General features: G+C 58.0%; 6 protein-coding genes across 6 annotated transcripts in view; 4 read left to right on the forward strand and 2 right to left on the reverse strand.

Annotated features, from left to right (window-relative positions):
• Nucleotides 1–353: 353 nt before the first annotated feature.
• On the forward strand, nucleotides 354–2,164 carry ACA1_279580 (Interferonrelated developmental regulator 1, putative; the record flags this gene model as incomplete). Its single annotated transcript, XM_004344669.1, has 7 exons — nucleotides 354–375; nucleotides 505–643; nucleotides 731–811; nucleotides 903–1,086; nucleotides 1,190–1,657; nucleotides 1,742–1,870; nucleotides 1,958–2,164. 7 exons carry the CDS (start codon nucleotides 354–356, stop codon nucleotides 2,162–2,164), a joined length of 1,230 nt encoding a protein of 409 aa, XP_004344719.1.
• A 560-nt stretch (nucleotides 2,165–2,724) lies between these two features.
• On the reverse strand, nucleotides 2,725–3,891 carry ACA1_279590 (uncharacterized protein; the record flags this gene model as incomplete). The annotated part of the gene is made up of 4 exons (XM_004344670.1): nucleotides 2,725–3,116; nucleotides 3,139–3,384; nucleotides 3,449–3,530; nucleotides 3,748–3,891. 4 exons carry the CDS (start codon nucleotides 3,889–3,891, stop codon nucleotides 2,725–2,727), a joined length of 864 nt encoding a protein of 287 aa, XP_004344720.1.
• A 1,240-nt stretch (nucleotides 3,892–5,131) lies between these two features.
• ACA1_279600 (uncharacterized protein) lies at nucleotides 5,132–6,538 on the reverse strand (the record flags this gene model as incomplete). Its single annotated transcript, XM_004344671.1, has 3 exons — nucleotides 5,132–5,695; nucleotides 5,799–6,080; nucleotides 6,185–6,538. The coding sequence occupies 3 exons, from the start codon at nucleotides 6,536–6,538 to the stop codon at nucleotides 5,132–5,134; spliced, it is 1,200 nt and encodes a 399-aa protein (XP_004344721.1).
• A 1,029-nt stretch (nucleotides 6,539–7,567) lies between these two features.
• ACA1_279610 (kelch repeatcontaining protein) lies at nucleotides 7,568–8,004 on the forward strand (the record flags this gene model as incomplete). The annotated part of the gene is made up of 2 exons (XM_004344672.1): nucleotides 7,568–7,634; nucleotides 7,685–8,004. The coding sequence occupies 2 exons, from the start codon at nucleotides 7,568–7,570 to the stop codon at nucleotides 8,002–8,004; spliced, it is 387 nt and encodes a 128-aa protein (XP_004344722.1).
• Nucleotides 8,005–8,109: 105 nt separating this feature from the next.
• On the forward strand, nucleotides 8,110–9,284 carry ACA1_279620 (uncharacterized protein; the record flags this gene model as incomplete). The annotated part of the gene is made up of 4 exons (XM_004344673.1): nucleotides 8,110–8,441; nucleotides 8,602–8,737; nucleotides 8,824–8,950; nucleotides 9,022–9,284. The coding sequence occupies 4 exons, from the start codon at nucleotides 8,110–8,112 to the stop codon at nucleotides 9,282–9,284; spliced, it is 858 nt and encodes a 285-aa protein (XP_004344723.1).
• Nucleotides 9,285–9,402: 118 nt separating this feature from the next.
• ACA1_279630 (HEAT repeat domain containing protein) overlaps nucleotides 9,403–14,156 on the forward strand; it is a gene marked incomplete at both ends in the record, with an annotated part of 5,277 nt that continues 523 nt past the window's right edge. The window contains 17 exons of the mRNA XM_004344674.1: nucleotides 9,403–9,579; nucleotides 9,695–9,816; nucleotides 9,927–10,320; nucleotides 10,407–10,523; nucleotides 10,618–10,745; nucleotides 10,857–11,046; nucleotides 11,127–11,346; nucleotides 11,425–11,556; nucleotides 11,769–11,953; nucleotides 12,036–12,122; nucleotides 12,213–12,720; nucleotides 12,824–12,969; nucleotides 13,057–13,141; nucleotides 13,222–13,313; nucleotides 13,431–13,559; nucleotides 13,645–13,977; nucleotides 14,044–14,148. Coding sequence (XP_004344724.1) covers nucleotides 9,403–9,579; nucleotides 9,695–9,816; nucleotides 9,927–10,320; nucleotides 10,407–10,523; nucleotides 10,618–10,745; nucleotides 10,857–11,046; nucleotides 11,127–11,346; nucleotides 11,425–11,556; nucleotides 11,769–11,953; nucleotides 12,036–12,122; nucleotides 12,213–12,720; nucleotides 12,824–12,969; nucleotides 13,057–13,141; nucleotides 13,222–13,313; nucleotides 13,431–13,559; nucleotides 13,645–13,977; nucleotides 14,044–14,148 — 3,150 coding nt within the window. The remainder of the gene's footprint in view (nucleotides 9,580–9,694; nucleotides 9,817–9,926; nucleotides 10,321–10,406; nucleotides 10,524–10,617; nucleotides 10,746–10,856; nucleotides 11,047–11,126; nucleotides 11,347–11,424; nucleotides 11,557–11,768; nucleotides 11,954–12,035; nucleotides 12,123–12,212; nucleotides 12,721–12,823; nucleotides 12,970–13,056; nucleotides 13,142–13,221; nucleotides 13,314–13,430; nucleotides 13,560–13,644; nucleotides 13,978–14,043; nucleotides 14,149–14,156) is intronic.

A 14,156-nucleotide genomic window follows, 5' to 3' on the forward strand; every position in this document is an offset into this window, starting at 1 on the left:
TTACCTTAGTATGTCAATACTGGCTACATGGCCGCCGGCCCGTTGTGGTTGCGTGGCGGAGCCCGGAGGCATGTGACGCAAGCGAGATCTCGCTTCCCGCCCAAGGTCAAGGTGGTGAACGCTGCGCACACTCAGAGGAGCTTGGGCCAGGGGTGGAGTGCTGGAATATCGGTCGAAACAGTTCGCGGATTTGGCCCACAGAAGAATTCCTGAACGGGGGGGGGGTAACGATACAACAACGGAACGCGCTCCATCTCTTTCGATCGTTTTCGCGCAGTCTAATCGGGCGTGGGAGAAAGTTCATTTCATCACACAAATCGAAGAACGAACACACACTACACAGCTTGCTCAAGATGCCGCGCAAAAAGCAGACCGGTACGTCGATGCTTGGCTCTTGCTCGCTCTTCGCTCTCGGGCGGAGTTTGACCAGCCAAATCAACCATTGGGTTTGTAGAAGGTAATGCTTACGGATGGATCACAACAATCACTGTTAATAATCCACAGGACGGAAGGCGAGGGATGAGGCCGTAGACGGAGAAGATGGTGACCAGCGCATTGATGATGAGCAGGTGGATGACGAGACGCCCACCTCCGGCGGACTCGAAAGCGTCGAGGCGGCCATCGATCAGCTGCTGGAAAGCAGGTACAGAGCCCTATCCCTCTCCAATATCGCCCATCTACAAACTCGCGTTCATCTTTGCACATTGTTTATTTATTTTACAAAATAAAGGACCACCACTCGCGAGAAGGCTCTCCAGGAAGTCAAAAAGGGCCTGCAGCTCCACTACGCCTACGACCTCGTCGAGAAGTGGTACACTCTCCTCACGCTTCAACAACCACGTCCTGGTATAGCTGCGGGTGTCTCGGGTGCTGATGATGGTAACGACCGTGGCTGCACACAGGAGGACTACGCTGTCGGAGGGCATCATGCGCGGCCTGAAGAAGGGCAGGGAGGCCGAGTTCAAGCTTGCAGCGCAGCTCCTCGACGTGGTCGTCCTCACGCTGGGCGCCGAGAGCGAGGAGCTCTACGCCGAGTTCAGCCCCGTGCTCTCGGTCTTCATCAAGGACCCCACCGCCTCGTCGGTCGTTCGCTCAGTGGTACGAGCTCTCACACCTCCGCCCGGTTGTGTGTGTGTGTGTGTGTCGTGTGTGTGTGTGTCGCTCACTCGGTTCGTTGCAACGTACGCAGGCGGCCACGTCGTTCGCGCTGTTGACGTTCGTGGGCTGCACGGACCAAGTGTCGATCAAGGAGAACGTCAAGATGCTGGAGGAGACCTTCACTGGCACCCACTCGACCGCCTTCCTCCCCGCCGTGTTGCGCGCGTGGGGCCTCCTCCTGTCCACGATGCCCGTCAAGTACATCGAGACCGAGGCGCTCCCCAAGTACGGCAAGAAGCTGGTCGCCCTGCTCGACCTCGACGAATTCGAAGCCCGCCTGGCCGCCGGCGAGATCATCGCCCTCCTCTTTGACGTGCTCCAGGAGGCCAAGGAAGACGCCGAGGAGGAGTTCGATCTGGCCGACTACGAGTCGTGTCTGGACATCGACGACCTGATCGACAAGCTGAAGGAGCTGTCGGCCACCTCGGGCCACCACATCTCCAAGAAGGACAAGGCCAAGCTCAAGTCCTCCTTCAAGGACATCCTCCGCTCGGTCGAGGTATCAATATGCCCCCAATTTGCCCCCCCCCCTCCAGCACGCTTCGCCTTTCGCTAATCACCTTCACCGTCTGACAACGAACAGTCGGGGTCGGTGCCTACGGAGACCATCACTGTGGGCAGCACCAAGGTGGAGTTCCATTCGTGGGAGCGTCTCGTGCAGCTCAACTTCGTGCGGCAAACGCTCGCCGAGGGCACGCTCGTGCATTTTGAGGTATTCTCCCTCCACGGCGCGCCTGCTTTGCAAGTGAAGAGCTAACGCGCGTTGGCGGCGGTGATGGTGGCTTGGCAACAACAACAGAGCAACGAGCTGCTGCAGCAGATCTTCGGCTTCACGGCCACGACCAAGGCGCAGAAGCCCCAGTACTCGAAGCTGGAGAAGCGGCTCTACCTGTCGGCCAACAGCGCCGCGGCCAAGGACCAGACCCTGGCCATGCGCCGCTCGCGACAGAACTTCGGCCGCGAGTCCAAGACCAGGCTCTTCGCCCGTGACGAGGAGGACGACTGAGTCGTCAGCGACCGGCCGTCATCATCCGCGTCAACGTGGCCCGTTGGCTTTCAAAGGAGTGGACATCGCCACGGGGGGGAGAAAGAGAGGTGTAAATACTAAGTGGGAATAAATCCTGGTCTCAAAATGAACCCCAATAATCGGTCCAGCATGTGTCTCGCTGCGGTGGTCGCCGCCCAATGTGCCCAGGAATATGTGCAGGCGCAGTACATCAAGCTGCGCCACCGTGCACGCCAGTTGATCAACGCTGGATTCACGACCAGACAGCTGTGGAGAAGGCGAAGGCAAAGACAGAGTTGCACACGAACGAGGTGATCCACCCGGTGCTTAATGCATGGTCTGAAGCTGACGGCCATCCACAATAGGTTGAAGGCCTATCAGATGCGTGACATCATCACCAACTCCATATCGCCAAGAGAACCTCCTTGTCCAGATCAACGTCCATGGTTTCCATCCACATGGGGCATTGTTCAGTTATCGCGTTGGTTGGGCATGTCTTCTCAGGTGCCTCCGGAGCGCGAGTACGGCTGATGGGCGCAGGTGTTTTGCTTTAAGACTGTTTATTGTCCACCGGCTCCAGAAGCAGAGGCGGAGCTGAGCATGTTGTTGATCTTCTCGGTCTGCTGCTGCTCGCAGTACTGCAGCAAATCCCACAGATTGGCCCTGAGCCACCTACCCCCGAGCACTCGGTTTTCCCTCTTGCGTTGCTTGACCGTTAGGGTGACTGACCGGAGGTCGATGAGCTCGCTGAGAGTCAGCTGCTGGAGCCTCTCCATCACCAAGCCGAAGTCCCCCAGGTTTTCCAGCTTCTCGCGCAATTGCTTGGCCCGCTCCAAGTCGTGGAAGTGTAGCAGAGGCACGTCCTTCGGTAACGACGTGAGGATGGCTCGTTTATCCGATAGTGCTCCCTCAAGAAGGCGACGTAGGACTTCACGAAGTGGTCGTGCATTCCCTGCGCTTTCGCTTCATCATACGCTTGGAGCTGGTCTTGCGGAAGACATGGCGCGCGAATCGTGCAGAGTACTCGGCGCCCTGCACGATGTGTCCGTGGCTGAGGAAGAGGAGCGTGCCGCAGTGGACGTAGGAAGGACGTCGTGGAAGGAACGGGATGAAGTCGTTGTCGTGGGTCAGCCGGAAGAACGCCACCCCGGCCGCTCGTGCGCGTAGTTCGGAGGTGAACTCACGGTTGCCCACCTTGGGCTGCCCGAATGTGTACACCCCTGCACTCCATCCATTCATTAATTCCAAAACGATGTGCGTGCAATGCTGGCGAGAGAGATTGACCATTTACAAGCGCGATGCACTCCTTGCTACTGCTGCTACTGCTGCCACTACCACTCTCATCCTCTGAGGTCTTCTCTCCAATCTGTCCCTCCCGAGCCACCAATGGCAATCTGCACATCACATTTGTTAGCTGGCCTTTGCTTCTACTAAATTGTGAAAGAGTTAGATATGCGTACGGCAGAGGGCAGGGAGAGGGGAAGCTGAGATAAGCGAGGCACAGGTTGGCCAGCGCACCGCCCAATGAATGACCTGTGACATACCTGTGACCACAGTGAGAACAACACCAATAAAGGTGGTACCAGAACGCAGTGGGGACAACAAGGATCGTTGTCCTGGGGGAAGTACAGGGGGAGGGCGGGATTGGCAGAGCGAGCCTTGTTGATGAAGGCCACAATCTGATCCCAGAGTGACAAGAGGGCCATGTCGTAGCCCCGATGCACCATCACGTTTGGCCAACCAGGGAAGGGCGCAATCTACAGGGACCACAGAAGCTCCTTAGCCCCACAACTGGAAATGAGCTAATGAGGCGGGGTGCAGATCGTGCCTTGGCGGCCATGGTGTTGGTAGAGCAGTCCCTGATGGATTCCGTGCCTCGGAAACAGATCACGATGCACGCTTTACCGTACATCCCAAACCCCTGCGTGTCGGTTGCTGCGTCATGGAAGAACGTCATGTCCTCCCACACTGCCTGCCACCCAATCACGCACAACCCGTGCTTAGCAGAGCAGGGAGGTGGAAGTGGAGATGGGGAGCGGGGTACGCCATATGCTGGTGACCACATGTCTGATCTGGGCGGGCGAGCGGTAGGCGAGCGCCGCAGCGGTGGCCAGCCACAGTGCGTGGTTGGGGTTGTACGCTGTCTTGTCTGCGCCGATGACACAACAATAGAGAGTTGATTTATTTGTTAATTAAATAAAGAAAAAACTGGTTTTCAATAATAACAATAACAAACAAGGTACCTCGAAGGCCGATGGTGTCGAAGGGGGGCAGGTCGCCTCTCGCGTACCTGACGCCGCACCATTCCACGGCATCCTCGCTCCAACCCACCACCTCTCCTTCCTCTCCGCAGGGCTGGGCGGTCCCTTCCTCCACTATCTTTACGGGTCCGCTCTTCCGCCCGGAAGGAAGGGCGATTCGGCAGGCAACGCTCCACGCACGTCGTGCTAGGGCCTTGAAGGGGTTGGCGCCGACCTTCGCCATGGCCGGTGTTTTCTCATCCTCCTTCCTCCTCCTCTTCCCCCACGCCTTTGCGAAGGAGGCAAGGGGGGTTTTGTTGAAACGTGTTTCGCGTTGAAGGAGGGAGGCGGCGAGGAACCTCCGCAAGTTATCTTCGAAGTCCTCCTCTCCTTCTGTGCGTTGTGGCCGCTCCTTCTCCGCCTCCCCGCCGGCTCCCACCTCCCGCTTTAGACCGAGAGAGCGTAAGAGGTGCATTTCCTCTGGCCGAGTGTTGTGCTTATCTGGTGGACACAGCGCGCGGGCACCGCGCAGCTGAAATCCAAAAATTGTGGACTTTGACTGCCAAAATGCCCAAGAAACGGTGTGCTGCTGGGCCAAAACTCTAGAGGCGTTCACTCCCTCCCATAGCTATTCAAAATGCCAGAGGCAAAGAGAGAGCGAAATTGATTGTTGATTTATTTTAGCTGGGCTGGGTCGCGCAGCTGGGGTTGAGGAGCTGCTTGCTCTTCACGAGGCTCGCTCGTCGGCGCTGTCGGTGGTGGAGGGCGAGGAGCCGAGCGAGAGCAGGGCGGGGTCGATCTCGTTGATGGCGCTGGTGGCCTTCTCGTTGTTCTCGGCGAGGTCGGCCAGGACGTGGCGGGCAAGCTCGAGCACGGGGCCGTCCGAGTTCTTGTAGAAGGCGACGACGTGCTCGAGGCCGCTGGGCTGCGGGCCGGTCTTCTCGATCAGGGCGTCGATGAAAGGCTGCACCTCCTGCGGCTGGGTGTGTTTCCTGGCGAGGATCTTGAGGGTGGCCTGGAGCACGGTGGAGACGTGGTCCACGCTCTGGGAGAGGGAGAGGAGGTTGTTGAACGCTTCAGCAGTCTCCTTCGTCGCGATCTGCGCCAGCACCTCGGGCGCGCAGTCCACAGCAAAGAGGCCAACCAGGTTGAGCAGTCGCAGGCAGAAGTCGATGTTCTCCACCGTCGCGCTGGCCGTGAGCCTCTGCACGGCCTGCTGCACCAACCCCTCCTGCGTCGTCAAGGCCCTGTTGTTCGCGTTGTGCACCAGGTTGATCAACACTCGCGTCGTCTGTGCACACGTGGAACACACACACACACACACACACGATACAGGTGAGAGCGCGTTTCAGGGCGAGGAGCGAACCAACTCAGCGACATCGTGCTGGGTGTACCTGGAAGAGCACGGAGGGAGAGGTGTGCGGAGAGGCAAACATCTCGGTGAGCTGCTTGAGGCCACCCGTTTCGCGGATGACGTCCTCGATCACGTCCTCGAGGCTGAGATTGAGAAGGCAGCGCAGGATGTGCTCCTTGATCCTATCCTCCGTGTGCTCGAGAAGGTAGAACAGATCCGACACGGTGCTCGCTCGGCCCAACACCAACCGATTTTCTTCGTTGATCGCGAGATTGGCAACCACGCGCGTGAGATGGAGAAGCAGCACATCGTTGTCTGGATGCTGTACCATTGAGATTCAGGAATCAGCACTTATGGTTCGTTAAAATCTCGAAACTGCCCCTCAATTGCAGCATATTAGAAACGATGTTGGGACAAGGGGGGCACCTGAGCCAAAATTTGCAGCAGAATCTCGAGCACGCCTGTCTGGCGGATGCTGTCGTGCTTCTTGGGGTAGCGCGAGTACTCATAAAGCTGCTTGAGCGCCACCGTTTGCTGGGGCTCGGACGACCGCAGGGACTTCAAAATGTCATCGTACTCGCCGGGGGGAGATTGCCAAGCGTTCGCCGCTCTCGTTCGGCGCCGCAGGAGGTACAAAACGAGGCCGCTCACCACCGCTCCGCCAACAATCAGCCAGCCCTTCGTCGACAGCGGCCACCACGACGAAGAAGAGGAGGAAGAGCTGCTCGCCTGGGTCGAAACCACCACAGATGTGGGTACAGCCACTGCCCTTGTGTCCATCTTTGTGTGATCTTGTTGTTGTGCTGTTTGTTCCAGCAACAAATAAATGGCCCTCCAAGGGTGCCGAGATAAATCCGGACGCCCCCCGCAGCGTCTGTTGGTCAAGAAGAAGAGGGTGGGAGAAGAACATGCACTGGTCGGTGCCTGAGGCATATGGAATAGAGGTCCCGCCTGCGGTGAGGTCGCACTCAGCTACTTTGGTTGGGAGCAAGGTGCTGGTGCTTGGCGGTGGACATGAGGATAAGCTGACTATGTCAGCCTTCGACACAGGTGCACCTCACCCTGCCACCCCAATGGCCTGCATATATCTCACCACAACCCATAACAGAAACGCTGTTCTGGATAAAGCTTACGACATGGGGACCAGAGCTGCCTCCTCACAGAGCCCACACCGCCACATTGGTGGGGAAGAGTCTCTACGTCTTGGGCGGAGGGTCTGGAGCGGAGTACTACGACACTGTGCATGTGCTCAACACAGGTGAGTCATGTCATAGGGGACGTGATGTAAGTGGCGCTTACCAACTTGTCCCCAAGCGAACTTACCAACACCTTTCTGTTGTGCGGACAACAGAAACGATGATTTGGTGGCGGCCACCAGTCACTGGACAAGGCCCTGGCCCGCTGCGAGCACACACAGCAACTGCCGTGGGCAGCAAGATCTACGTGTTTGGAGGAGGCAACGGAAGCTCTGTCAGTAGCCGGGTCTTTGTGCTTGACACAGGTGAGAGCGAGTTGTTGCAACTGAAGGCCTTGGGTAAGGAGACCATCACACGAACAGAAACACTGACCTGGAGCCAGGTCAGCTGCCACGCTAAGCATCCCAAGGACCAACCGGGCCCGCGAGCTTTCCACACTGCCACGTTGCTGGACAACAACCGGATACTGGTCTTTGGAGGGACAGATGGCCAAAGCTGCGTCTCTCACGTGCACGTACTCAACACCGACGCGCAGGAATGGAAGCGAGTCAAGCCATACAACGCCCGCACGGTATGGCCACGCTTGGGGCACACCGCCACCCTTGTGGGACGCATGTTGTTGGTGTTCGGCGGATACGATGGCTGTGACTACGTGAACGAAATCCACATGCTCGACTTAGGTACTAGCATCCACTCTCTACGTTGCTGGCTTCAAGGTTTCTGACTTCAGGGTTTGTAGACACGATCGAATGGGTGCAGGTGCCTCCAATCTCGGGCAAGCCTCCGCCCCCCAGAGCCTACCATGCTGCCACCTTCCACGACTCCCGGGTCTTTGTGTTCGGGGGCTGCGATGATGAAGCGTGCCACTCCGACATGCACCTTCTCGACCTCGGCGTAACGAGCTATCTCAGCGTGCCCCCGTCGGAGCGCTCCCGATACACGCCCAGGAACTCCTTCAGCACCCCCACCACCACTCCGCGAACCGGTTCTGCCGCTACGCCTCGCCTCAAGGAGCCCTCCTCCTCCGCTGGCTTGCCCGACTCGTCGTGATTGCCCCCTTTTGAGGGAGTGGTCAATGTAAACCTCTTTCGCGGAAAAGCAGAACAAGTAAAGCGGTGATGTGGCAGCACCAACATAGAAGAAGAAGGTGCCGGCATGGAAGACAGAGCAGAGCCTGAGGCGATAAGCGTTTACGCACACAACACCTACCTGCTGCCGAGCGTGATGGTGGCGGTGACGTCGGCCAACAAGTCCTGCACCAACCAGCACGTGCGCGCGGCCTGCATCGGGGAGGAGGCGGGCCGGCACGACGTGGTGGCCCTACAGGAGGTGTGGGGCAGCCAGGTGGACAAGCTCGACACCGCCCTCCGCCCCACCCACAACATCGCGGACGGGTGCCAGAGCGTGGGGTCGTGGGGCTTCGGCCTCGGCATCCCCTCCGTCATCGACACCCTCCGCTTCACCTACAACTGCAACGGCGGCCTCTGGTTTGCTCAGCACAAGGCACCCACTGATCTTATTTTATAATTATATAATTATATAATTATATAATTATTTGTTTAATTTTTATCATGTTTATTTTAACCACACCATCCAACGGTTTGCGCAGGACCTGCCTTGCGTTGTTTGGCGGCGGCACACGTTCAGCGTGAGCGAGACGAAGTCGAAGAAGGGTGTGACAGCGGCTCTGCTGGACATGAGCTACCGCTGGGGACAGGGACGCCACCTGCTCTTCCTCAACACCCACCTCGATCCGATGAATCCGGACTCCAAGATCGCTCAGGTCCGAGAGTTACGCCAGGTACCCACCCAAGCCGCAGTGCGCACTTCAAGCGTTGGCTGACTTTAATCTGCTGCTTCCGTTCGCAGTTTCTTGTGAGCTTCTGCGCGGAGATCAGTGACCAGGTCGAGTTGCAGAAGATGGCGGTCATGCTGGTGGGCGACTTCAACATCGCCTCCACTGACAGGGCTTACCGCACGGTCAAGAAGATACTCGGTACGTACGCGGTCGACGACAGCAGGTGCTGAACAAGGTTCACCAGCACTCACGTGAATGACGACGATCAGGAGCTCGGGACCTCTACGCGGAGTATGCCCAGAGGGCAAGCGCCGATGAAGAGGAGCACTACACCTACGACTGCCAGGAGAACTCGCTGGTGATGTGGCAAGAGCGTGGGCGCATCGACTACGGCTGGGCGCTCGACGGCCTGGAGGAGGAAGACGTGAGCTTCATGCCACTCGCCGTCGACAGCGTTGAGCTGACCAAGCAGGAGCGCGGCGCCGAGTGGTCGGACCACTGGGCGCAGGTGTTCCGCGTTCGCCCGAAGTGAGCCAACGTATTTGAAATAGTTTTTTATTTTATTTTATTTGTATTTGTCTTCTCGGTTTATTCTTTGTCGTGCGAGGCGCACCTGAAAGAGAAGGCAGCAGAAGGAGAAGGAGAAGAAGATGGCGGCTTCCGTGACCCCCTCCCTCATTGCTGAGTATGAGCATCTCCTCGGCCAGATGATGATCCCCAACACCGAGGTGGTGCGCGCCGCCGGAGCGGAGCTCGAAAATCGGCTCAAGACCTCGGCAGCTGCGATTGCTCTCCTCCAATTGATCATCAACCACCCTCAGATCCAGGTACTTAGTCCCCCTACCTGCAGATTGAGTTCAATTGGCCTTCAATTCAATGGCTTCCGATTAATCTCAAATCGCGATTTCTTTATCATTTCCTCCATCAACGCGTTCGCTGTAGATTCGGCACTTGGCGGGCATCATTTTGCGCATGAAGGCCGTCAGTTTGTGGGCCAAGATGGACGCCGAAGCACAGAAGCTGATGAAGGACTCCCTCCTGCAAGCTCTCGTCCGCGAGCCGCAGTACGCCCTCCTTTCCCACCATCCGCCGCGGCTGCACGGTTGGCATGACGTGGTGCTCATGCTGTGCGTGCGTGCGTTTGTGCCTGTGCGTGTGCTGGCTCGGTACACAGAAAGCCGGTGAGGAACGGCATTGCGGACGTGGTGGGCATCGTGGCGCGCATCACTGTGCCGTCCAACGCGTGGCCGGAGCTGCTCGACTTCCTCTTCCAGTGCACCAACAGCCAGAACGTGGAGCACAGGGAAGTGGGCATGAAGCTGTTTGATTCCCTCACGGACAACATCGGCGACATCCTGCGACCACACACCAAGACCCTCTACAATATCTTTGCCAGGGGTCTCACCGACTCGGACAACAACGTTCGAGTTGCTTCCCTCAAGTGCGTTAACGCCTCACCATCGCCAGACGCCTTTGGTTTCGTACTTCACCTGGTGTTCACTCTATATGCTGCACATCACAGGGCCGTGGGATCGCTCGTGGATTGGGTCACCACCGACGAGGAGATCGTACGAACTCTCAACACACACACAACACACAACACACACAACACACACAACACACCCACACCCACACCTCACATTATGCTTCGCAGAAAGCGTTCGGCGACCTGCTGCCGTCGATGCTCCACATTCTCAGCCACTGCCTCCAGAACGGACTCTACGACGAAAGCACGTGTGCTTTCGAAATTTTCAACGAACTCATCGAATCGGTATCGTTCCCCACGCACTCCTCACTCCTCAGCTGTGCTTGTCATGCAATTAGGGCTCTCGTTCTCTTACACGCACTCTTTCCGTTGCTTCTAGCCTCTGCCCGTCGTGGTGCCGCACATCGTCACCCTGACGCGGGCCATGCTCGAGATTGGCGCCAACCGCAGCATCGATCTGTCCGTCAGGGAGATGGCACTCACTGTTGTCCAGTGGATCACCTCCTAGTGCGTCTCTCCCTTCACTCCCTTCACTGCAGCGACGCATGTTGTTGTTGTTTGGTGGTGTGGCCAACTGACTTCTTTTCTCTCATTTCCTCGGGCTTTTATCACGTGCAGCAAGTCCAAGGCGTTGACACAGAACCAGCTGCTCATTCCGAGCTTGCAGGTGGCTTTCGCCATGTGCAACGAGTTCTCCGAGGAGGAAGAGGACGACGACGACGATGACGACGACGGCATGTACCTGCCCGCCCACGAGTTCGGCGCGCAGATGATCGACCACTTTTCTCTCACACTCTCCGCGAAGAAGGTGCACCCTTGCTTGCGTTTCTTTTTCTTCCGTTGGTCACATGCTCACACTCCCAACGTTGTTCGTTCGTTCCTTCCCAGATCTTCCCGCCGTGCATCGAATTCGTGAAGCACTTCCTCCAGTCTTCCAAGCCCAACGAGAGGCGGGCTGCCCTCACCGTTCTCACGGTGCTTGCCGAAGGCTGCGCCGACGCGATGAGCGAGAATCTGGCGCCGCTCCTCGAGTTCGTGTACCGGGGCTTCTCCGACCCTTCGCAGAAGGTCAGGGAGGCGGCCTGCATCTGCATTGGCCAGTTCGCCGGTACCGCATAACTGTGCTACCCAGCACCAGCGTTGGAATTCGGACCCTCGCTAACCGTCTCTCTCCGTTCCTTCTCAGCTCATTTGGTCCCCGACATCATCGACTACCACGAGAAGGTGCTGCCGATGCTGATCCAGTGCCTGCAGGACACCAACCGCGAGATCATTGTCAAGGCCTGCTATGCGCTTGAGTCCTTCGTCGGTCCGCTGGGTACGCGCCTCGTCTGTGGCTCCTCTCTACTACATGAATCTTTGTGGCACATGAGGACCACCAACTTCATTCTTGACAAAGTCCATGAGAGAATCATCATATCTAACGCTATTCTGAAACATGCACCAACATATTTATATATCGCAATTATTTTAGTTTACACAGCCATGGGTAACTAATTCGTTCACCGACTTTTTTTTTGTTTATCGCAGATGAGCAGGTGCTGCCGTACCTCGACGCGCTGACGACCCGGCTGCTGGAGCTGCTCGGCTCGGCCGATATCGAGGTGCGCGAGATGGTGCTGCCGGCCCTCTCCGCTCTGGCCGAGGCGGCCGACAGGGCCTTCCTCCCCTACTACCCCAAGACCATGGAACTGGTCCAGGCCATGATGAACCTGGTACGCGTACACCCATGCGCCTCTCTTCCCGCCAAGGGGCTTCCGCTCCTGACTCATTGCGTGAACGTTTGTGAAATTCCAGGACAAGAACGAGCACCTGAGCTTGCGATGCCGAGCGACAGAGTGTGCGGGTATCCTGGCCACTGCGGCCGGCAAGGAAGTGTTCCAAGTACGCTCCTTTCCCACACTCTCTTCTCGTCGTTGTGTTTATCATAGTGCACACTCATGCCCCCCCCCCCTTTCATCACCGCTTGCGCAGCCCGTGGCCGAGCTGTTGGTGCACCTCGCCTGCGAGGGCATGAAGCTCGAGGATTGCGAGCTGCGCGAATACACCCACGGCTTCTTCGCCAACGTGGCCGAGTGCCTGGGCTCCGACTTCAAGAAGTACCTCCCGCTCGCCGTGCCCCTGGCCTCCGCGTCGTGTCTCTCCGACGAGGGCCTCGTCTTCTACAAGGTCTCCCTCCCCCAGCTTCTCTGGTATTCGTGGAATGTGGTGCTCAAAACCGGGGTGTACCGCACCTACCTGCAGGAGACGGGCGAGGACATTGCCGGCATCACCGAGGACTCGGAGTTCGCGCAGACCAACGTGGGCGCGCCGGAGGCCTACTTCGACGAGAAGTCGTCGGCCACGCGCGCCCTGGGCGAGTTTGCCAAGCACACGGGGGCCGACTTCATGCCCTACCTCCCGAAGACCATGGAGGTGCTGGTGGAGATGTCCAAGTTCGGCTTCACCGATGTACGCAAGAACGCCATCGGCAGTCTTACGGGTACGTTACCGCTTTGGCACCACCCTAGGCCCACCCACGGTCCGCCCATATGTGTGAGGGTTGTTACCTAACCATGGCCACTGTGTCGTCTACCATCGTGCAGAATTTGTGGAGGCCACGCACAAGGCGTTCCCTCCGGCGCAGCCGATCCAGATGGGCGTGTCGGCGTCGCAGCAGCCGCCTCTCCCCGAGCAGACCCGCCACGTGCTCGAGACCACCCTCAAGATCCTGATCCACGCGATGGGCCACGTACGTTCGGTTGCATTTGTTTCCGATTGGTCGTTTATATTATTTTTATAAGCTCACACCAATCGGACACCGACCACAACCACACAGGATGAGGACAAGACGGTCGTGTCGCGCGCTTGCTCGGCCTACGGCGTCGTGGCCAAGCTCGTGGGTCCGCCCGGCATTGAGTCGAGTACGTTGCTATCTACCATCCCTAACCCAGTGCGCCCAGCTTCGCGACAGTCACTCACTCCGTCCGCAATCTGTCCACAGCGTTCCCCAAGGCCGCTGCTGCGCTCGAGGCCGTGGTGAAGGGCAGGGCGACCTGCCACAAGGTCGAGCAGGAGGAATTCGAGGACGAAGATGTATGCGCGCCTCTCTGCCATTTCGTTGGCTCACCACGCCGTACATGTGGGACGACCGACTGACCCAGTGAATCGTAATCGTGTTCGTCGGTGGTACCCGTGGTGCCCGTCAACAAGGTGGCCGAGGAGAGGGAGGTGGCTTTCATCGATAACGTGGCCGACTGCCTGATGGACGTCGCTTCCGTGTATGGACCCTACTGGGAGCCCTACTTCAAGAAGCTCCTCCCCAGCCTGATGGACTATCTCGTACGTCGCGTCGCTCAACCTTGACAACACACACACACACACACACACACCAACTAACACATTTACTTTGCTGGCATGCGCGCAGGAGAGGAGCCCGGACTTCACCGTAGTCATTGTGGGACTCCTGGCGGAGACTTCCAAGGCCCTCAAGCAGGCCGTCATTCCCTACCTCAAGCAATTCCTCCAGATCGCGCTCAAGGCGCTCGGCCACGACGAGGACCAGATCAAGCGCAATGCGGCCTACATGTGCGGCGCGCTGTGCCAGTCGGCCGGTGCCGAGTCCGTGCAGTACTATCAGGAGATTCTGCGACGGCTGGTCCCGCTCTTCGCCAGCACTGAGCCCGCGCTGTCGGACAACGCCTGTGGTGCTGCGGCGCGCATGATCCTCAATTCCCCCGAGTCCGTGCCGCTCGAACACGTACGCCTCCCCCCCTAAATAGGCCTATTCGCATCACACATCTCACCTCTTCCCCTCTCCTTATAGGTGCTGCCCCTGATGTACAAGGCGCTGCCGATCAAGGTTGATTTTGAGGAGAGCGAGAATGTGTACAACAGCATCTTCTTCCTCTTCAGCACCAACCACAAAGTGGTACGTCT

The sequence above is a fragment of the Acanthamoeba castellanii genome (assembly GCF_000313135.1).
Source record: "Acanthamoeba castellanii str. Neff unplaced genomic scaffold scf7180000084776, whole genome shotgun sequence".
NCBI lineage: Eukaryota > Discosea > Longamoebia > Acanthamoebidae > Acanthamoeba > Acanthamoeba castellanii.